At 32.9% G+C, this 23,370-nt stretch overlaps 2 protein-coding genes and 1 pseudogene across 4 annotated transcripts; 2 read left to right on the top strand and 1 right to left on the bottom strand.

The window, feature by feature from the left end:
- Nucleotides 1–12: 12 nt before the first annotated feature.
- Nucleotides 13–8,485, top strand: LOC103862824 (bifunctional L-3-cyanoalanine synthase/cysteine synthase C1, mitochondrial). 3 transcript variants are annotated; one of them, XM_009140523.3, is made up of 10 exons: nt 13–302; nt 409–518; nt 609–666; nt 748–1,011; nt 1,091–1,228; nt 1,317–1,368; nt 1,484–1,563; nt 1,634–1,693; nt 1,770–1,850; nt 1,948–2,242. In XM_009140523.3, the coding sequence occupies exons 1-10, from the start codon at nt 138–140 to the stop codon at nt 2,044–2,046; spliced, it is 1,107 nt and encodes a 368-aa protein (XP_009138771.1). In that variant the 5' UTR covers nt 13–137; the 3' UTR covers nt 2,047–2,242. The 3 variants fall into 3 exon arrangements, with proteins under 3 accessions (XP_009138771.1, XP_033146714.1, XP_033146713.1); XM_033290823.1 differs by lacking the exons at nt 1,634–1,693; nt 1,770–1,850; nt 1,948–2,242 and adding exons at nt 5,475–5,534; nt 6,093–6,173; nt 7,846–8,485 and having other exon boundaries at nt 54–302; XM_033290822.1 differs by lacking the exons at nt 1,770–1,850; nt 1,948–2,242 and adding exons at nt 6,093–6,173; nt 7,846–8,485 and having other exon boundaries at nt 54–302.
- An 8,592-nt stretch (nt 8,486–17,077) lies between these two features.
- On the bottom strand, nt 17,078–17,945 carry LOC103862823 (E3 ubiquitin-protein ligase RHA1B). The gene has a single exon (XM_009140522.3). It carries the CDS (start codon nt 17,838–17,840, stop codon nt 17,316–17,318), a length of 525 nt encoding a protein of 174 aa, XP_009138770.1. The 5' UTR covers nt 17,841–17,945; the 3' UTR covers nt 17,078–17,315.
- A 244-nt stretch (nt 17,946–18,189) lies between these two features.
- LOC103863299 lies at nt 18,190–23,036 on the top strand (annotated as a pseudogene).
- The last annotated feature ends 334 nt before the right edge of the window (nt 23,037–23,370 follow it).

The raw sequence follows: 23,370 nt of genomic DNA, 5'->3' as shown, positions 1-23,370 counted from the left end.
TACAATGCATTTGTCTTTTCCATCGGGCTCAGAGCCATTTATATGACTGTTTGCTCTCCAACTCTGCTCTCTCTCAGTTCCTTGTGCTTTCTCTCTCTCTCTCTTCGAACTTCGGTTTTTGCTCTGTTTAATCACCAATGGCTACTGTCTGGAGGAGGTTGCTGAAGACAGAGACGATCCCCCGCATCAGCCAAAGCACGAGGAAGCTCTTCTCCACCGATGCACCTTCTTCTTTCGCTGACAGACTCAGAAACCTTCCCAAAGATTTCCCCTCCACTCAAGCCAAACGCGATGCCTCTCTGGTAAAATAAAATAATTTTTTTTAATTATTTAATTTTTAAAGAAGATCTTGAAAATCTGATCATCTTCTTTCGATGTTGTCTGAACAAATCTTTTAATGTGTTGTAGCTCATTGGAAGAACTCCTCTCGTGTTTCTCAACAGAGTCACTGAAGGATGTGAAGCTTATATTGCAGCCAAACAAGAACATTTCCAGCCTACTTGCAGCGTCAAAGACAGGTGAGTAGGTGACTGTGAACTCATAATCTTAGGACCTCATAAGTACTAAAGCGTTGACTTTGTTTAGTTTTGTACCTTTGTTGTCTATAGACCAGCTTTAGCCATGGTTGCAGATGCAGAGAAGAAAAACCTTATCACTCCTGGAAAAGTAATCAACTTATTGTTTACATACTTAATCTCAAATTTAATGGTGAATTAACTCATCGAGGTGATGTTTATGTTTTATCAGACAACATTGATTGAGCCAACTTCAGGAAATATGGGAATAAGTATGGCTTTCATAGCGGCTTTGAAAGGGTACAAGATTATAATGACAATGCCTTCTTACACCAGCTTGGAGAGGAGAGTAACTATGAGATCCTTTGGTGCTGAGCTTGTCCTCACTGATCCAGCCAAAGGCATGGGTGGAACCGTTAAGAAAGCTTATGACCTCCTTGAGAGTACTCCTGATGCTCATATGTTGCAACAGTTTGCTAATCCAGCAAACACTCAGGTACTTAAAAAGTTTTGATATATTTTTTTTTTGCATTTTCACATTTCATCTGAAGTTAATGTTAGGAATATTGGTGTAGATTCATTTTGATACAACTGGTCCTGAGATTTGGGAAGATACACTTGGGAATGTTGATATCTTTGTGATGGGAATTGGTAGTGGAGGCACAGTGTCTGGTGTTGGTCAATATCTCAAGTCTAAAAACCCAAATGTCAAGGTGATTAATTTAATTTCTGAAGATATCTTGTAAATAAATAAGAAAAAAAATAGATTGCATTTGATCACTAATGACTTGCTAATGGTAGATATATGGAGTGGAGCCTGCTGAAAGCAACATACTCAACGGTGGCAAGCCAGGTGAATATACAAATATTTAATCTTTACTTCTTTACTTGTTCTTAGTGGTGTAAATCAGTGGAAGATCCTAGTTTTTAAAATTGCTGATGGTTAGAGTTTTGAACTTGGGGGTTAGGTCCACATGCTATCACAGGCAATGGGGTTGGATTTAAACCGGATATCTTGGATATGGATGTTATGGAGAGCGTTCTTGAGGTAATGTACTTCCTTTTTTTTTTTGCATTCTATCAACTTGTAAAAGCTTATCTTTTGAGTATACATGCAGGTTAGTAGTGAGGATGCTATCAAGATGGCTAGAGAATTGGCATTGAAAGAAGGTCTCATGGTGAGTTTTTTTCTTCTTTTTTGGGAGAATAATTAGATAATTCTTTTTTCTTTATTAAACAAGCCATAACTTGTAGGTTGGGATATCCTCTGGGGCTAACACTGTGGCAGCCATTAGACTGGCGAAAATGCCAGAGAACAAAGGCAAACTCATTGTGGTAAGACAGAGAAACAAAACCTCACTTGAGTTTTTTTATTATCGGTGCTATGGTTTAACCGGACGTTGGAAACTTGCATTCTGTTTATGTTGAACAGACGATTCATGCGAGCTTTGGAGAAAGATATCTGTCGTCTGTTCTGTTTGATGAGCTGAGGAAAGAAGCAGAAGCGATGAAGCCAGTTTCAGTGGATTGATTTGGTTTTGGTTTGAGTTGATGAAGAAAGATTCTTTACTAAAAGATCTTCATCTTGGGAGCAAAAGATTGTGACACCGCCCAGCAAAATAAAAATGTCATAAATAAATGGTTGTTTTATGTTAATGTTAGATATTGGAAGAATAATTTTATTAATGTTTCATATTGGAAATAATAAAAGCATTTTGTGGCTCAAATAGAGATTTTTATGCTGATAAAATCTAGTCAATTGAGATTTTGCTGGTAAAGTTTGATTTTACATTTAAATACGAAATAATAAAGAAAATATTGATTTATTTTCAAATGATAATTTGTTTTATGTTTTTATAAAAATATATTTTGTAATCAAATTAGATATGATAATTTGTTTTATGTTTTTATAAAAATATATTTTTGTAATCGAATTAGAACAAACTTTTTAAAAAAAAAATCAATTTAATTAAACTGAACAAACACAAACAAAACCAAATTGAACTTAGACAAACAAATTGAACTGAAGAAAAACAAAAATACTAAAATAGAACTAAAGCCAAACTTAACTGAACACGAACTAATTTTGGTTAACTGGTTAAAGATTTTTAAGCTCTACACCAAGCCGAATTGAACTCAAACCAAACCTGAATTTAAACCAAAATGCCTATTCCTATTAAAAATAAAAGCATTTTCTGGCTCTTTTATGAATTTAAATTTTGCTGGTAATCCATATAAATAGAATAGTTTTGGGAGACCAAAACGAAACAAATGGATCAAGGATTTGTACACACAGCAATGAACTTCACCTTTCTCTGTTGTTGGGTTTCACTTCCCTCTATAAATTGATCACATCGTAGTGATTCTCTTACTGCTACATACATTACAGGAACTAGATAGATATAAAGGTTAATTAACATTTTTCTTGATTTAACTTTTCTTTTAAAATACCATGTATTCTCGACATGTACTAGATTTCTTCTCATTAATTTAGTATATCATTCAGATTGTCAAGGCAGCTACTGACTTGAAAAGCACCAATGTGAGGGAGAGGCTCAAGGACACGGCAACAGATAACTAAAAGGGAAAATCCTTTGCATAACAAGCCGATCAGCACCGAACTAAACTTCAACGCAAGTCTATAGCTATAGCAGACTTTAATGATATGTGTGTGTGGGGGGAGGGGGTAAGCTAGATAGAGTGCATGTGCTTGTTCTCGTGTAGCCTAATTGAATAAGAGAAGAAATTACAAAATCCCAGTGCATGAGCTTCAAGAAAAAGAATACAACTCGGTGCCAGCAATACATTTTATTACGACTTCTTCAAACAAAACATTTTAATAAGACTTCGAGGTGGAGCCAACCACTATGCTCCGGGTTCTAACTGTGCAGTCAATGTTTTCGGAGGTTCCTGTACAACCATGTTTATACTCGAGTCCAAAGATGTTGTCAACATCTTATAAATTTATAAATAAAATTTTAAGCCAATACATTTGCCATATCACTAGTTTCTTGTGCATGTATATTCGGATATTCCATATGTGGGCTGAGTCTACGACCATCTAAGCTAACTCAAATTGCTTTGTTGTTACTGATTGATAGGTCTCGTAGAAAAACTAGCTAGATTCTCTGGTAAATCAAATCTAGAGCAGACATGATACAAGATGATGATGACGATCTGTAATAGTCATGTTTTCAATCATTACCCAAATAGTAAATGCCACTTGACCCATTTTAACCTATCCTCTTCAATTATCTATCGCTACATTGAATTGAATGTCTCCTCTATCTTCCAAATACTATAAAATACATGCACAGTAAAATGTTATACTTCTTTCTTTTCACTTTAAGCGATGTTTTAGAATAAAAAAATCACTTTTAAGTAATATTTTAGATATATTTAATTTTTTTGATTAAGTGATATCACTTAGTTATAGTTAATGTTGTTTTTATACAAACCGAGATAAACTAAAAATTAATAATTCATTAATGGTTGTGCAAAAACCTCAAACATTACTTATTTTGAAATAGAAGAAGTAAATAACTGTTGATTATCAATTATAAGGACTGGAATAAGATTCAGTTTTTATTGTTTTCGTTTTTTTAAGTTAATATAAAGCTTAATGTCATTAGTCCTTTTGATACGTTTTCGAGCTAGTCTCTCCCTTTAATACTTATATCTTCTGTTTTATTGTTTTCATGTTATTGTTGTTCATTTTATCGTCGAGCACATCTCCGGATGAAATCGTCGTAGCACCTTAAATTTGAATTAATGAAATTTGTGAGAAAAAAAAGACGGTTTCGAGATTCAGAATATTGTAATGCTTTTGTAATTAATCCAAAGTTGTTGATAGGAAAATCGCGACGTTCTTGAAGATCAATAATTTATTTATAGTTTGGAATTCTATCATGCATGTGGCGGAATGTTATTTTATCAATAAATGCGAAGTGTGTATTTTTTTGGAACCAGACAGATAGTATATGTATTATTTCAAAACGTAAACGGAATAAGTAATAGCTAGGCGAACAAATATAAGAACGGGAATACTGGATGAGTGGGCTTCATATGAAAATAAATAAATTCATTTGCTTATAGTAGTAGCTTTGTTCATATCTATTCTTATGTTGTTGGGATGGCATGTTATTATCGCTTCTATTGTAGTGAGCGTTGTTAGGTAACACAGTAGTTAAAATACACGTGCAATTAATTTTTGGTGTGTTTTCAACATTGATCTCATGTGGTTTTTGTTTCTTCCAATCCAAGTTTGTCCAAGTATGTATTTCCGATAGCCATTTCACCATTGCATAACATGATAATGCAATATAGGTAAATATCACTGATATCCAAACCTTCTGGGACTGTTTGGAGTCTGGAGATGATGAGCCCCTAAGTCGTGTTGTTTTTATTGAAATACTTTATAATGCTCTTGACATAGTGAGCTTTGGTATTACCGGCATGAAATCGATCTTTTCATTAGGTCGTTGTAGCTGTTTAGTGATCCAAATGGATTGTCAAAAAATCAATTTTGTACACTCGGTTGTCTTGAGCAGCCTTGGCTAGAACTGGTGATAATTCCATGAAATTACGGACGTCGGTCATCAATGTTTGTCCAACAAGAAGTGAGATTTTTTTTTTTTTTATGGTTAGAGTTTTGAAATTGGGGTTAGGTCCACATGCAATCACAGGTAATGGGGTTGGATTTAAACCAGATATCTTGAATATGGATGTCATGGAAAGTGTTCTTGAGGTAATGTATAATGCTTAGAGCTTCCATCATTTTCGTATTCTATCAACTTATTTTCTTGAAGGAAAAGTAAAATATATTCAAATCAAAAACCTTCTTTACAAAAATTAATCATATAAAATTAGTGTAAGTCATGTAGATCATATAGAGTAAGATATAAAAACTGATGAGGGGTTACAACGTTGTATACGCCTATGTTTTGAGTATACTTGCAGGTTAGTAGTGAGGATGCTATAAATATGGCTAGAGAATTGGCATTGAAAGAAGGTCTCATGGTGAGTTTTTTTTTTTTTTTGAATTAAAATGTAAAAATTTAAATTCAAAAAGAAAGACCTTTTACATCTTTTGTGTCTTCAGACCAACTCGTTTCTATCTACTTATCCAATCACAGTTTCAAGTATGTAATAGCAACTTGCTTCATATCCTTACCTATCTAGTTTCAAACCAGTAGGCCATTCCTATACCAATCTTCCTATCTCCTTTCCTTTGCACAAGAGTAAGTTTGTTTCTCATATTCTTATCGATCAGTTTTATCAGCAAATCAATTAGGGAAGCATCTTCTCCATGCCTTCTTCTGTTCCTTTCTCTCCATATCATATAAACCGCAGTTTGAAACACATACCTAATAATGAACAGCTTCATTTTCCCCATCGAAGTGTCTCTCAATATTCTCATAATCCCTTCCTAGCTGACAGTATATTTGTTTAGCAATATACCTTTCATCAATGACTCCCAAATCTGAGATGAATAGGCGCATTTTCTTTGAAAGATTAATGAGATAAATGATTAAATGGTTTGTTTGTTTATTTCTGGTGCTGAACCCTAACCTGTAGGTTGGGATATCATCTGGTGCTAACACTGTGGCAGCAATTAGACTGGCGAAAATGCCAGAGAACAAAGGGAAACTCATTGTGGTAAGAGAGGAGACATAAAAACTACTGTTCTTGAGTTTGGTTATGATCTGTGTTATGGTTTAATCGAACGTGTGAACTTGTATTGTGTTAATGTGGTATAGACTAGGCCTGAGACGGATCGGGTATCCGGACAATTTTAAGGTATCTGAATTGGATATTTATCCGACGGATCCATAATTTTACTATCCTTATCCGGATCCGGGATTCTCGGATATCCGGGTGTCGGATATCCTTCTAAAAATTGTAATATCCGGCGGACATCCGGATTTGGATCTAGATCCTTAAAATAAATAAATATAATAATATTAATATATATAAAATATTAACAATAATTTAAAATAAAAATATATATATAATGTTTTTAATTATTTCTATGTATAATATTACAATATTTACATAAAATTTATATATACTATTATAAAAATGAAAATATATTAAATAAAATTAGTTTATATATATATATATATATATATATATATATATATATATATATATATATATATATATATATATATATTACTATTTTTGAAATAGTTATTAATAAAACTTACGTATTCGGATATCCGGACCAAAAAGTCAATATATCCGAATCCGGATCTGGCTTTGACGGATCCAACATTTTACTATCCGGATCCGGATTCGATTCCTCCGGATTTTCAGATCGGATCCAGATCGAATCCAGATATCGGATAAAAGTCCCAGGCCTAGTGAAGAACCCTAAGGAACGAACACTCAACCGGATTGGAAAGATATGAACTCGATCCGTAAGGAAAGAGAACTGATGGTATGAACGGTGACACAAAGAGTTGCGGATGACCCAATGATACTACCAGACTTCGATCGTTGCCGGATGTGACGCACCGGTCCAACAAAAGAAGGATCGAAACTTGGAGATAACCTCACCAAGAAACTAAGAAATGTTCTAACAAAGAATAAAGAGAGTAAAAACTCAAAAGAATGAAAGCAAAACGAAAATTATCTTATTCAGATCTGATGGTTACATTATATAGAAGTTATAGTCAAAAGACTTAAAGAAAAATGTGGGAAATCTAAACATAGAAAATGATAAAATTAACCAGATCTGGTCAAGGCACGAAAATTAACATTGACTGCAAGTGAACCCTTCAAATTCTATTGTCCAGATTCACTGACAGGGCCAGTACGCGATCAGGACAGTCCAAACTAGCCGGAAATGAAGTTGCACGGCCTAACTTGAAATCCATTCGATCAAATTGAAATCTGCCACGACCATTCTTCTTAGAATGCAAAACAGGTCAGGAAAGCCGAGATTCAGTACGAGGGATTCGATCGTCTGGTCGTGAGTTTTGAAGAAGTTCCAATCCGGTCGTGCGGGCAGTACGTACGGTACAGTCCAGAATTGAGTAGCGATGACCTATCTCAGGATTGGTGCGTCCGAATGCGATTCCGTCTCGACTGTTCTTCATCAAATGGAAAACAGGACGGTGAAGACAAAGTCTAGTACAGTGAAATCGATCATCTGGCCATGGTTCCAGCCAAAGCTCCCATCCAGATGCATTTGGGACAGTCCGGTCAGTCTGGCCAGTATGGTGAAAATCATAAACCTCGGTTGAAAACTTCAGAACGTCCTGATCTTCATGCTGGTTCGGCTCCATGTACTGATCCGTGGACCGCGGTCTATCACCTAGTACAGACGGTTCATGCGAGCTTTGGAGAGATATATATGTCGTCTATTCTGTTTGATGAGCTAAGGAAAGAAGTAGAAGCAATGAAGCGAGTTTCAGTGGACTGATATGGTTTTGGTTTGAGTTGATGAAGAAAGTCTTTTTACTATAAGATCTTCATCTTGGGAGCAAAAGATTGTGACACGGCCCACCAAAATAAAAATGTCATAAATAAATGGTTGTTTAAAATTGAGGTTCGATATTGGAAGAATAATTATGTTACCTAGATTTTGACCCGTTTGGAAAGCGCAGATTTTTGAATCATATTATAATACAAAGTCTAAGGTTTCGAATGGTAAAAGCAGTTCAAACACGACAGATCAAACAGATCATCCAGATCAAGCAGGACAAGTGCAGGTCAAGCGGGACAAGTGCTGATCAAGCGGATCATGTAGGAGAGAACCAGATCAAATAATTTATTATAATTTATGAATGACAAAATCAGTTCAAAACTATAGATCATATATTAGAACAATAAAAATGACACTTAAATATCTAAACAAATATCTTAGATGTTATAGCATCGACTGAAATGCATGTAAATGTTTAATAAGATACTTATACTTCTTTTATTTTTTTATTTATAAAAATTAAAAATTAAATGACAAAAATAATAAGTAGAGAATGATAATTTTAAATTGTTAAAGTAGTAAATAAAATAAAATAAAAATATTGTATTCATAAAACTAGATAAATATATTTTTAAAGTTATGTGTTGTAACAAAGTTATTTATTGACCCAAAAAAAAAGTATATCAACACCACCAAATGTTGGCGGGTGAAATCTGCATGCAGATCTCCTCCTTTTTCTATTTTTTCCATAAAAAGACAAAAAATATTGAATTGCATGCAGATCTCCCGCTTGAACTGCTTTTGCAAACAGAAAAGGGTGAATGGTGAATGCAGTGCGGGAGAACTGCATGTGCATGAGATCTGCACTTGTCCCGCTCCTCCATTCGGACACTTAGTTTATTTGAGATTTTCTATGTACACTTTTACGTAAGTTTCTTTTAGGCATGAGAATTATATACGGATTTTAAAAAAAACAAACCGAACCGACCCGAAAATATAGGTTTAGTTCAGGTCGAGAGAAGAGAACTTATTGGTTTTTTTTTGGACCTGCAGATCTTTGTTTGAGTCCGGATCCTACCCTATACCCGATCATAAATATGTTGTGTTTATTAGGTATATTTGGATATTTCGAATATGTTTCTGGTATTATGGATATTTTTTTTGAGTTTTTGGTTTACGATTATAGTTTTTGATTTCAGGTAAATTTTCAAATTAAAAAAAAGTGGGTTTCTTCAGTTCATCGTGTCAGATTTTGAATAAGATTTTGAATTTTTAGATATTTGAATTTTTGGATATTTGTTTGGAGTTTCGAATATTTTTCAGATTTTTTAGATATTTTGATTTTTTTTAGGATCATAAATACCCAAACATATGTGGACCCATTACGTTTATATCAGGTCCAACAACTTTTATAGGTATATTTTTTAAGATTTATTCCCATTTAATAGTATTGATATTTCGCATTAAAAGCATTTTCTGGCTCAAATAGAGATTTTATGCTGGTAAAATCTAGTCAATTGAGATTTTGCTGGTAATATATAATAATTATATTTAGAACATTGTTGGGAGAAAATGAGTGTCCAATCTGCACTAAACCGAACAAATGGAAAAATAGAACCAAAACCAAACAAATGGATCAACGATTGGATACACTCAAGAACATGGCTCCGGACATCAATGAGGTTCACCTTTCTCTATTGTTAATTTTTTGGTTTCCTTTATATATTGATCATATCTTACTGCTACATAACATTACAGGAACCTTGATAGATACAAAGGTTAATTAACAATTATTCTTGATTTAACTTTTTTTTACAATACCATATGTTTCATCTGTTGTATTCTCAACACCTAACTAAATTCCTTTTCATTGATTTGGTATGTTATTCGGATTGAGAAGGAAGTTACTGACTTGAAAGCACCAGCGTGAGTCTCAAAGATACAGCAACAAATAACTAAAAGGGGAAATCTTATTTTTTTATAGCAAGCCGATCAGTAGCTTGTTTATATTAGAGGATCCAAATGAAACCCATTTTGTATCTTGTGAAAAGCCCATTAGCCTATATAGTTAGGGTTTACCTCATGAGTTTCCATATAAATATTCATGCTATGTAATCAAAACCTGAACTTTGGAAAATCAATATTGTTTCACCAATCTTTCTTTTCTTGGTGACAAACTCAATCTCTTCCGCTTCTTCACTTTCATTTTCATAATAAAGCTCATTTGAGCTATTTATCTTTTGTGTTAATAAGCTCTTATGAGCAAAACTACTATGGGTTTGAATATGCTCACAGTTTTGAACTTGAATGAATACTGCTTGAAGAAACACCGAACTAAACTTCAACGCAAGTCTATAGTTATTGTTGTCTTTAATGATGTACATGGATAAGCTAGAGTGCATGAACTTGTTCAACTATAATATTTTGTTCTATATAGGCCTGGGCAAAAACAAGAACTGAAGAATCGAACCGGAACCAAACCAAAATATCTGAAACCGGAACCGGATCGAAACCCACAAATACCTCAATGGTTCCTATATTTTTATATCCAAAATAACCAAACCGAACCGAGAACCGAACGGGTACCCAAATATTAACTATGTATACATATAACATAATAAAATATATATTTATAATTTAAAAATCTATTAAAAGTACTAAATTTTTTTTTGAAGAAAACTAATTATTATAAAGTTTCCAAAAGTATCTTAATAGTATTATCCAAAATAATTTCAAATGTCCAAATTTTTTATTTGAATCATCATAATTATTCGATATTTTACCCCAGGTAACCGATATTTTATCCGAAATATCCAAACTACCCGAAACAACTGAACTGGAACCAAATGAAAACCAAATTTTTTTTTCCGGTTCCTAGTTTGACTATCTGGACCAAACCAAACCCGAATTATTTGAACCGAACCAAACCGAAAGAACCAAAACGAGAATAGGTCAGGTAGTAAATAGGTTCTCTAGCCTCCTACCCTAACTACCTGATACCCAAAATACCCGGACCGAACCGATCCGATATTTGAAATGCCCATGCCTAGTTCTATAGAATAAAATTTTGATTAATTTTTTTATTTGCGTTTACTTTGATTTAATCTAATATTTGTAAATATATTTTAGTAAGATTATGTATAATTTAGTATATATTATTTTATGAAATCACATTATATATATATATATATATATATATATTTTTTAAAATTTATAAATGTTATCTTTATTATATATTCTATTTGGGGAATTATAAAATAGTAAAATTAAATAAAAAAAAAAAAGAAAAAGAAAACATTATCTTTTAATGGAAGATATTTTCTTTACTTTAAAATCAAGATTATTTTGTGAAATTTTTTATGAATTACACTATTTTGTTTTAAAATTTTATAAATTTTCCTTATTAGATAAGTTATTTGACAAATAAAAAGAAAAAATAACCTAAATAATAATTTGAAAAGTAAAATAATGACAAAAAGATACATAATAATCATTAAGAGTATCATTTTAATCAACCCTTTTGAAAATTAACGTAAACGCGATACATAATAAAATGACTATAATATTATATAGATTAGTCCAACTATTTTTTTTAAATGTAAATTTCTAATATTAATATCTTTAACTTTATGGGAGACACATTCAATTTCTTGTAATGAGGAACTCCTAACTGTGCAGTCAATGTTATGGGAGGTTTTTGTGTAACCATGTTTGTAATAGATTCTAGAGATGCTGTCAACATTTTATAAATAAAATTTTAAGCCTATACATTTGACATATTACTAGTGTGTTGTGCACGTATATTCCATGTGGGCTGAGTCTACGACATCTAAGCTAACTCAAATTGCTTTGTTGTTACTGATTGACTGGTCTATTAGAAAAGTAGCTAGATTTCCTAGTAAATCAAATCTAGAGGAGACATGATACAAGAAGATGATGTTTTGTAATAGTCATGTTTTCAATCATCACCCAAATAATAAATGCCACTTGACCCATTTTAACCTATCGTCTTCAATTGTCTATCTCGACACTGATTTTTATTTTTTTTTGAGAAAATACCTTCTAATCTCTACACTGAATTGAAAGCATAAATACTATCAATGTTATTATTATTTTTTACAAATCTAATCTATTAAAACTAAAGTAAGATTCTACCTTTAATTATTTGAATTATTTAAAATAACCTGCCATTATTCATTTAATTGAGAAAATTGTGTAATTTTCTCATTTAACCAGACCACGATTCCCTCTCCCTTTTATCCTACTATTCACAACTATCTTCCAAACCTACAGGTTAACAAAAAAAAACTTCCTAACCTACAATTATATCAAGCTTGCATTTACAATATAAATATTTCTATGACATAATAAAGACGTAGTTCAACAGATGCATATTTCAGTGTGTATTTTGTATAACTATATTATTTTAATCTCATCATTCTCATCTGTATTTTTATGAATATATATATATATATATATGAAGTTTTGTGGGTGCCAATATTTTACTAATTAATGATCTAGCACATATCGATAATATTCATATGTAGTTACAGATTTTCTTGTGTCTATCATATACTAATATCCGGTTAAAGTTTTGCGGTTGCCAATATCACCAATTTAGCAAATTAAGGAATAAAGTATATAAACATTTAAGTTGGTGTAAATCTTATAACTATTAAGTAACACATCTTTGAGCTGGAAATCATTCAAACCTTTCAGTTATGTTTTTCGAACTTCAAAATCAGCTATTTACCAAGGACGCAAAATAAGATTGCAGATTTGTTAACTAAGAATTCACGTTCTTTTCATAAATCTCTATATTTTATTGGTTGTTTATTTCGGTCTGGCTACCCAAACCACCTCAAACTTGAGTAATATAATAACCGTTTGCTGCAAAAAAAAAAAATTAAGTAACACATCTAATTCTATTAACAGAAGACAAAACAATTCTTACCTATTTTTAAGTCATTTCTTACATTTTCTTCATTTCTTTTTAACTAATTTAAATCACTTTATTTATTGTCTTTTTCAAATAATTCAACTTCATTTATTATAGAATACAAAATATAATTTACATGTTTTTATTACATTTTTAGATTTATTTTTACATTTTTTAATTACTTTATTAATTATATTTACCATAATAATTTAACAACATTTATTTTACGTAATGACCAAAATAATTTCTCAAGTTTGAATGAAACTGATTCATTCATGACAAGAATTTAATTGGTCAATATTTTTTATTTTCTTACAAAATCACATGGATATCTAGGTACCGGTTCAGGTACGGATCAGTTTTTTAGGTATCGAATTATTGAGTTTAAAATTAAAATTTTTTTGGATATTATAAATTTTCGGACGGGGTTCTGACTCGGATCTTTCCGGGTCCGGATAGATTTGTTAATATCTAAAAGATATCTAAATAATTTATGTGTTCAAAAATTTCATTAATTTTTTTATAAAAATGTGAAAATGAACACCTGTACGTACGTGCGGATCAAGTTCTACTGTTATATTAAAACAAACATATACTGATTCTCGGTTATAAGGACTCCAGAACATTAGGGGACTAGAATTCAATATCATTTTAGTTTATTTTCAGGGTTTTACTTATTAGAAAATATTACACTTAAAGACAGTTTTCATCTTTCTATTAACACAATAAGGCACATTCTGCTACTGAAACACTTTCCTCTAACATATTCCCTTATTTCTAACTAAATGAGTTCATTTGTAACTAGGCTAATGAATGACCAAACTAATCTCCATTTTATCGATTTTTTTTTCATTTAATATCTTCTATCTTTCTCATCCCTAATTCATAATTCCTTTTAAGTTTTACCAACACCCACCACCACCACCACCACCACCACTACCAATGATGACTCCACTACGAAAATCACCTGACCCAAATCACCGTCGGACCAAAAACCCACCTTCACCTGGTCCGTGTCCACCATATCCCGGACCACCTCCGCCATATCCACCAGCTGCTGTGTGACCTGCGTAACAGTGAAAAGGGGGCAAGTCGATCCAATTCGGTTGATGCAACTAAACCTAAAAATTTTCTAATATAATTTAGATTTGTAAAGTTTCATTTAAAATGACTAAAATAATGATAAAAACGAGTGAAAAAACTAGAAAAAGATGTGGAGGCCACCATTTTTTAGCTTGATAAATCGTATGTAGGTTACAGGGAAAGAGAAGATGTTATAGTTACAAATCTACCCCTTATTGAAAAACAGAAAAAAAAACAAAAAAAACTTGAAGTGAACTCGGGTCTGTTGAATTAAAACACACTAACTTACCAACTGAGCCGACAAGTTTTACAATCCACTATCAATACATTAAGTATATAATTAACTATTCACGCAAAAGCTCCAAAAACTAGACCTAATTAATTCCCAATTAGTCGCGGCTAACATAATTTTGAACACTGATATTATGTACATTTATCAGTTTCTTATAAAGAAAATTGCAGTTCAAAACTAACATTCAATTAACCTATGATTTTTTTTGTTAACCCGCTCTGGATAATATGATATAAATCAAAACGAAAAGTATTCAAACCACCAATGTATTGGTTGTTCTAATATTCAAACCACCAATTTGGTTTACAAATCTCGTGGTGTACAGGTGAAGTTTTGTAAAATAGTGTACATGTGGACAGTGAAATATATGTGTACACATTGATATATTGGCTGTACAGATATTTAAACTTGCAAATTATGTAAAAAAATCTTTCGGTGTACATGTAAATTATTGTACAAGTGAAATGATGTAAATGTGAATCATTGTATATGTCGATAATTATTATTTTTATTTTGATTAAAGGGGATGTCAATATTTTAGATGTTTAAATAAAAAAGATTTCACAATTTTGCCTAATATTATTATTTTGGCGGTTTTAACTATAACTTTAGTAACATAATTAATGGGAAAACATGATTTTAGCGGTTTAGCGGAAAAAACAGATTTAACCACTTCTAAAAAGAAAATGTGGTTTGCGATTTTGAAACATGATTACATGGTTATCCGTAAAAACGTGATTTTAGGATACATTATTTTAGCAATATATAATTTGCACATGTGAAGATGTACACATGTACACTGTTTAATTTGTGTATATGTAATCATGTACACATGTACACATATTTACAAAATTCATACAATTGTAGCTACAAACATTTTGCGGAGATGATGTACACATGAATATTTTAGGCTAATCTTTTTTTTGTCTTAAACTCTCTGATTTACATATACATCCTCTAATTTACCATCAGATTTTCTAATACACAATTTGGCCCATGTTTTGATGTACATATTTTATCGTTGTCTTTAAATCTGATATTTTACTATTAATATTCATCCATGTCTATTTCTATTTTATGTACATTCCTCTGTGGATAAGGTTCTTCATCCACGTGTACACATGATCCCATGTACAATAATATTGCACCCTCAAGTAATATTCTTTTGATTCACATATGTGTACATGTGTACACACCTCACACGATGTACATAACCAAGTCGTATATAGCCTTATATGTACACAACAATCACCCTACCCAGGAACCTTGTTTAATATCAGTGTATCCATCACACTTCCTCAATTAAATATGTGCTCGAGTGTATAATCATGTTTTCAAAATATAAAAAGTATTTGAATCAACTCAATAAAACCCACTAATATCTACGTATGAGCTTGTATATTTTCTTCTTCAAAGACTTAAGCTTCTCCATGTTTAAATAATACGCGGTGATAATGATGGTGGTGGGATTTTTAGAAACCCGTTTGGAAGGACTTGACTCCGAGCAACAAGAAACGGTGTGTGCTCATAGAGATTTTGGTTTCGTTGCAAGGAGAATGATGACAAGATTTATGAGATCGTCTTCTTCCTCTTTGACAGAGCCTCCACTTCATCTTCGTCATTTGATGTACATACATACACGTTCCGTCGATCAGTGGCAAATAACCTCTCCGGCAAATGCTCGTTAGCTTCTTTAACCGGCCGCTTCTGGAAAATAAATCGAATTGGAATTAGGGTTGGAGTTCAAGAAACAACCGGTAATCACAACCAACCTTCGGCTATTTCTTTTCCAACCTTCTAACACTTCTCCTTTTTCTCGATTTCTCTTTCTAACATCGGTAATAGTAAACAAAACAAGAAAAATAAAAAAAATTGATGGAATATTAAATCCGGTTGAACTTTTCCCTCGGGTCCACCACTCACCTTTTCATTTGAAATTTAAATTACAAAACGACAAAAAAAAAGAAACTAAAACGAATTGAGCTCAGTTACGCTTTTAAGGATAAATTAAGTCATTTGCCATAACTAGTTGCCAAAAACTACCTCAGTATAAGAATGTGTCTTATTCTGATATAAAAACTCAGAAACTGACTTTATATGTAAATCACTCAAACAAGAAAGAATTACCAGATTTAAACTTTAAGCAAACAATTGAAATTTAAACCTTACTAATATATATGAATAAATCAGTAATGGTCAAACTTAGGGATTTTTTGGTTTTTTTTTTTTTTTTTGTCAAACTTAGGGATTTTTTTGGTTTTTCTTTATATATATTTTGAAGTAAATCATATTCAATTAACTATTACGTTTGAAATTGACTGATGGATCTGCAGACCAAGCATGTTACCAGATTCTGACTTCACGCATTACCACGATCCACTGAATTTAGATCCGTTTGGTTAAATCTAAAGATAAGTTTTTAAATATTTATTACCATAATTTACAGATGTGGTCACTGGTCAGAGAGACAAGTACTGACAAGATCTTAACTACTCCCGGTTAAAAAGTTATTAATGTGTTGATAACTCTCAGAATTAATTAAAACAGCATGAGTTACTATAAATAGAAATTTAAGGTCATAACTTTCAATCTGCAAATACATGCTGGGTTAACACAAAATAGAGAGTCGATGGACTAAAATCTAGAGTTCAAATCAGTTTTTCAGCTCCAACTTGTTTAGTTTGGATTTAATTTCTTTTTTGTATTTTTAGCATTTTAGTCCAGTTTGAGTTTGGTTCGCATATGTTTATCTCTAAATGGATAACTCAACACATATTTTCAATTTTAAATTTCAAGAAAAAAAGTACTTTGTTGCATTGAGATTGGTGACAAATCATCTCTACCCAAACTTTTTATTTAGAAAGCAAACAATCTACTACTATACTCTGTTTTGTTTATTGCTCATCTCATTCATATATGTATATACCCACACGCATAAAAGCGTGGCAAATCTAATGTTAGCAAGGGTGAAAAACGCAAAATCAAAAGTACAGTGGTGAAAAGTTAAAAACAAAAAGACACAAAGAGGAAGAAGAGACACAAAAGAATCTATCTCTATAGTTCCGTAACGGGACAGAACTCACTGTGGAAGTCATGAACACCAGAAGCAGCCCATAGCCGTTGATTAAACTCTTCTTGCATCTCATCTGGAACAAACGGTGTTCTGCAAAGAGGACACGTCTTCTGGTCGTGATCCATCCAACGGTCGAGACAGCTCCGGTGGAATATATGTCGACAGTTTCTCAGCCGTCGGATCTCTTGGTCCCCTTCGAACTCGTAGAGACAGACGGCGCAGCTCTCCGGCAGATCTTCGCCGGAGGAGCTCGTTACGGCCTCTTCGAACTTGATAACGGGTAAGATCTCGCGGATGAGTAAGGCGGAGAAGGGGGAGGGGAGCTCGGGTATTCGGGTCGGGTAAGATGTGTAGTCGGGCCAGGTTTGATCCGTTTCGAGGAAGTCGGAGAGGCCCAAGAAGCGGAAGAGGGAGAAGACGACGGTTCTGATGAAGCTGAGTATGGAAAGTGTTTGTACGAAGAGCTTCGGGAGAAACACCTCTGTGTAGCCTACGGGAAAGCCCATCGGAGCTAGGGTTGCTAGGGTTTGTAGAGAGAGATAGTGTGTGAGCTGTGATTTATAAAAGTTGGGTTTTTTTTAATAATATAAGAAGAGTTCATTTATAGGGCAGGTGAGAGGAAGAAAAAGATGTAAGAAGGTACAAGATTTGTTCAAACGACACCGTGTCGTGTAAGATCCGATTTTGATAGAATTAACTGGCTGTGACGTTATTACGTGAACTTCCCCATTAAGATGGGAACCCACTGGTCTATGACTATGGTTCAAAGCTGAGATCTATGGATTTTAAAATAATTATTATAACTAAATCTTTAATATTATATATATATATATATATATATTATAATTAGTCTGGAAGCTGATATGTACACATTAATGATAAACGTTTTAGAAATATGCAAATATTTTATTTCGTTAAGTTCAAAATCAGTTTTAGTGACATGTATTTCTATCACCAAAAAAGTAATCATGGACATAGCGAAATAAAACATTAATTTTATATACATAATTTTTTATAAGTCCAATATATATACCTAAATACTTAAATATTAAAATAAATTATAAAAAAATTGTTTTTGATTTTTCAAAATTTCAATACCGGCTATCATCATCAACATTAATGAATATTGTTATTCGCTGCGTGCGTCTTTACGCCATCACCCTGTCTTGAAATATAAACATCTGCAAGTTGCACGACGATCGGCTCACGTGGTGCGTGCGATTGTTAGGATTAGGAGATATTGATGTGGATAGGGAACTGCTCCTATAATTTATTTATAACGCATTGCATTGTATTTATTCTTGTATTATTCGTTGTACATGTGAAAATTTGGTCTACGCAATAGAACGATTGGGGTACATTTCTACATTAAAATAAAGTAATAAGTAATCGTTATCTTTGAAAACAAATGATGGTAATTTGATTGGTTACTAATCTAGTGGAATAAAATCGAAAGGCTGGCTTCGTAACGTGATTTACACGTCGAAAGAGTTCTGTCTGATGCATATATAGTCTCTGTTAGCATTTACATAAAACTTTCCTTTTCTTTTTCGTGTTCCTTTCAGTCTTAATTTACTTGATAACAAAGAATGGAATAAAAAAATAATTCAAATTATTTGTAATTACATCGACTATCATATTCTTTTATTTGTTTCATTAAGTTCGCAGACTTGTAAGAAAAGTCATTTTACAAAGAATATATGTTGTAAAACCTTTTGTGATTTAGATAAACATATTAGAGAGTCCTTTATTTCTATAAATAGTTTTTGTTTTGTTCGTAAATTGTTATAGGCATGTTCCATTTTTATTAGTTGTGTTGAATATATAACCATCAAAATGTGGTTATATATATGTAGCTGTTTATATAAATCATTTTGAAAAATTATGATAATATGATATGAGATCAAGTCAAAAACTTTATTGAAATTAAATTCATTGGTTATAAAAGAATAAAAGGCATTAGGTCGAGTAATACATGACAAAAGCAAAAGTTAAAAATGAAGAAAGTAAAGAGAGACGAGAGCAGGCCAAGTGTGTGGGTCATAGAGACTTTAAAGAGAGGGAATAGAGATGATTGATAAAGAAGAAGAACCAATCTTATCTATCTACATACCCCTCAGTTTAGAAACGATATATAGCTAGTAAATTATATAAAGAAGGCTAATCAATTGATTAACTGAGTGGTGGGCCGGAGAGAGATATAGGAGACAAGTCGTAGGTGGCAATGATCCTTCCACCAACCGGCAATGGTTTATGGCTCTAGCATGATCGGAGATATGTCATTTTTAGCGGGAAATGATATGAAACTAGCCATATGTTTGTTTGTTTTTTGTTTTTTTTTTTGACATATGTTTGTTTTATGATATCTAAAATCGTATTTTATACATCATGTGATTGTTTTGAACAAATTTTCAAAAAAAAAAGAACGAAGCTGATAGGGCAAATTTACATGCAATTATAGTAATGTTATAGGAGACTCAATGACACACGAAAAAAAAATCGGATAAAATAATAAAGCTTGTGGCCTGGTTAGTGGTTATAATATCTTCTCGATGTTATCTATGCGCACTAGTTAAATTAAAAAATTTCTTGCTGAAACCAACAACATATGATGTCTTGATATATTCCAGAAAACGTAAATAACTATTTTTTATGGTATAGCCTACTATTATTTTTTCCCCTTTTGATTTTGGATATTAGTATAGCTTATCAAAAAACTTCCACGAAAACTCAAAACATATAAAAATATACTATCAAAGAACTCACTCATAAAGTATTATTAATGTTTGAGCTCATTGGTGTTGTTATATAAATTAATTAAAATCATTTCAAAATCGTTCTGTCAACTGACTAGAATTTAGTACTATATTGACTCAATAATAATATATATATATATATATATGTATACTTTAAAATTATTAAATTAGCTTTACAAATTATAAGTATGACTTACTTACACTACAGTATATGAATACAATGCCACGAGATTCAAACCAAACTTTTTTGATCGTAACTAGTCACGGAACATATACATGTTCTAACGTATATTATACGACCAAAAACATGGACTTTGGCAATTATCATCGGTCTAAAAGAAGAAAAAAGCTCTAAAACGATAAGGGAAACGAAAGGGGTATGGAGATGGGAGTGTTGATTGGGAAGTGTTCTAATGAGGCCGAGACAGTCACATGGCCCTATTGCTTCTATGCCTTTCATCTCATTGATATCCCACACTTCTCTTGGTCCTGTCATTGTTTAATTTTGGTTACTCGCACCATCTCTTTCTCTGGTCCCATCATGAATGATACGAACTTATAACTTGATTGACTCTTTCTTAATTCTTTCATAAACTAATTTATATGGTATCTAAACTTCATGACGGTGAAAGAAAAGCAGTGTAAAAAAAGAGAAGATTAGTTAGGATTAGAGAAGGAAAGCGGATTAAATTCGTTCCGCTGGACTCTACTACTACAGGTAATCTGTTGGATATACGAGTAATATTAATTATAATATATATATATATATTTATAAATACATTTTATGAATATATGTAATATTTTATTATTTAGAAAAAACAAATTTTGGGGATTGGCTAGTTCATGCGATTTGCATCCGTCCTACTTAAAATTAACACAATCTGCACTTGCAATCTAAATTTTTCGAATAGATCGACCCACATTCTACATCCAACCCGCAATTCAAAATTTTCAAATGAGTGATCCGCACCTGTCCCGGCAGTCAAACAAGGCGGATTTGTCGGATAATAACTCAAATTCCCAGCCCTAATTAGGATGACGGTGCAAATCCTTGGGCCGTGGGAAAGCCAAATTCAGGTTCGTTATGAATTTACAACATAGGAAACTTGTAACCCTTTAGTTAGCCCAGTCTCTCATAAAAAAAAGGCAACGTTTGACTCTCATCCGCAGCCACTACAGGATAGACCCCACCACAAGGATTTTTTTTAATCTATCAATCCATCAGAACAATGTCTTTCTACACCTAGCAGTAAGATCTCTCAATATTTATTCCCTGGAATCATTTACCTTGCTTTCGTAATCCATATTAATTCAAATTTTTTTATGTTTTTTTCCTTTTGTAGCGAGCAAGACAATGGCCTTATGGGACATGGACGATTGTCCGATCCCTGATGGTCTGGATGCTCTTGCTGTCAGGAAGAACATTAACACTGCCCTTAGGAAATAGGGGTTTGAGGGTGGAGTCGATATCACCGTTTTTGGTGATTTTTGCGAGACTGAGACCTCAAAAGACCTTTCCCGCGCCCGAATCAAGATCTTTCACTGTCCCAGGCGACTGGCAATGATTACGGATCAAACTTTTTGCTAATCACTGGGGACATCTCAAAACGCTGCGGTTTCGTCAGTGCGTTTTAACGTAAGGTTCTCTTAGCACAGCATGTAGTACCAGATAGTAAACTAGTCGGTTCTGTAAATTTAGTATGGCTTTGATCAAGCATGTCACTAGGAGAAGAAGACCCTGTCATCTTCCATACTACGGTAAGAAACAAGGAAGAGGAGGATTATTCTGATTGTAAGGACCGTTACGTAGCTGCAAAGACTGCTGTCTTCTGGGACATGGACGGTTGTGAAATTCCTCAAGGTGGTAACGCTGATTTGATTTCGAGAAATATTAAATCAGCAATTGTGAACGATGGTTTTGGTGATACAGTTACCATCTATGCTTATGGCTATATGAGTCAGATCCGTGGCCTAGATACTTTCCGGCAGTAGGTGAACTCCTTTCACTAACTCTATCTACTTATACAGTTCTGGCACAGTTTAGTGAAACATTGACATTAACTTTTTAAAAATTTAAAAAATAATATACACTAATTTGTTTAGAAATTTTTGTATAAATTTTTTACTAAATATTTATGGTTTTGGACACAGTTCAATGAAACATTAACTTTTAAAATTTTTAAGAAACAATAAAGTTTGTTTAGAAATTTTTATATTAAATTTTTTGTTAAATATTTATGTCCCTGAGCTTATATATATTTATTGTTGCAGGAGATCGAAAAGAAAAACTTGAGATGATTTTGGTGGACGCTCTTTGCTGTGCAGTTGACAATCCTGACACTACAAATTTGATGGTAATATCATGGGAGACTTGTCGGGACACGATGAGTTCGTTGTCGCTGCTTTCGCTTTGAGTCGTAAAGGTGGAGAATACAACTTTCTCGTAGCACAGCCTGATGAGTTAAAAGAACGTAGCACAGCTACGTTCTTCAGCAAAAAAGAAATGGCTTTGGTCAAGTCTATTAGCGGGAAGAGGCCCTTTGCCGCTAACCTCAAGCATGCAACACCTTATGGACTATATGGATGCTGCCGAACTCTCACGTAACAGCACAAGCCCACAAGAAACTTCACAGCACGGGCCCAACACCATAACGCAGCAAACTCAGCCTACAAACACAGAGCGTCAACAGTCATCTTCAACTTTCACTCACGACACAAGTACAGAGGAAGTTACCGAGGCAGTTTTCTTAAAAGAAAAAGTATCAAAGCAAAAGTGAAGCTGTCAACATCTGGAACAGCTCCGCATGTGCTTATCCAAAACCGTTTGCTGCGCTTGATGATGATGACAAGTGACAACTAAAGCAAAAACTTAGAGAGATATCTATATAACTGTATTAGTCTATTGTAATAATTATTATAAAATAAACAATACCTCTTTCTTCACCATTTTTGCTCTACTTTCACGACGTGGGTAGAGGAAATCGGTGTAAAGAAAGAATAGCCTCTGCTTGGTAACTCGAGCTCTGAGCATTCATCTATCATTACACATAATTGTCCTTGGACCGTACCATTCCATGTTTTCAATTTTAATTTGCTTAGAAAACATCAATGTTCTAAAAATCGGTTTAACCGAGCACCGCTCAAATTGATTTAAGCTGTCTTATATTATATCGGTTAAAACCGGTCTAAACTGGTGTAATTTGTATAATCAGTTAAATCAAGTAACAATATTAGCATAAGTCTATAAATTTTTCTGATTTCGATTTTTGTATATCTAATT

This window comes from Brassica rapa, chromosome A04 (assembly GCF_000309985.2).
Source record: "Brassica rapa cultivar Chiifu-401-42 chromosome A04, CAAS_Brap_v3.01, whole genome shotgun sequence".
NCBI classification, from domain to species: Eukaryota; Viridiplantae; Streptophyta; class Magnoliopsida; order Brassicales; family Brassicaceae; genus Brassica; species Brassica rapa.
Note: the sequence above shows the minus strand (reverse complement) of the source record. Positions and strands in the feature narration are given on the sequence as shown.

Bases quoted from the DNA above. Each gene is read 5' to 3' on its own strand.
- LOC103862823 (XM_009140522.3), bottom strand. From the start codon at position 17,840: ATGGGCTTTCCCGTAGGCTACACAGAGGTGTTTCTCCCGAAGCTCTTC.
- LOC103862824 (XM_033290823.1), top strand. From the start codon at position 138: ATGGCTACTGTCTGGAGGAGGTTGCTGAAGACAGAGACGATCCCCCGC. The intron at 667-747 runs GTAATCAACTTA...ATGTTTTATCAG, and splicing joins ACCTTATCACTCCTGGAAAA to ACAACATTGATTGAGCCAAC. The intron at 1,012-1,090 runs GTACTTAAAAAG...ATATTGGTGTAG, and splicing joins CTAATCCAGCAAACACTCAG to ATTCATTTTGATACAACTGG.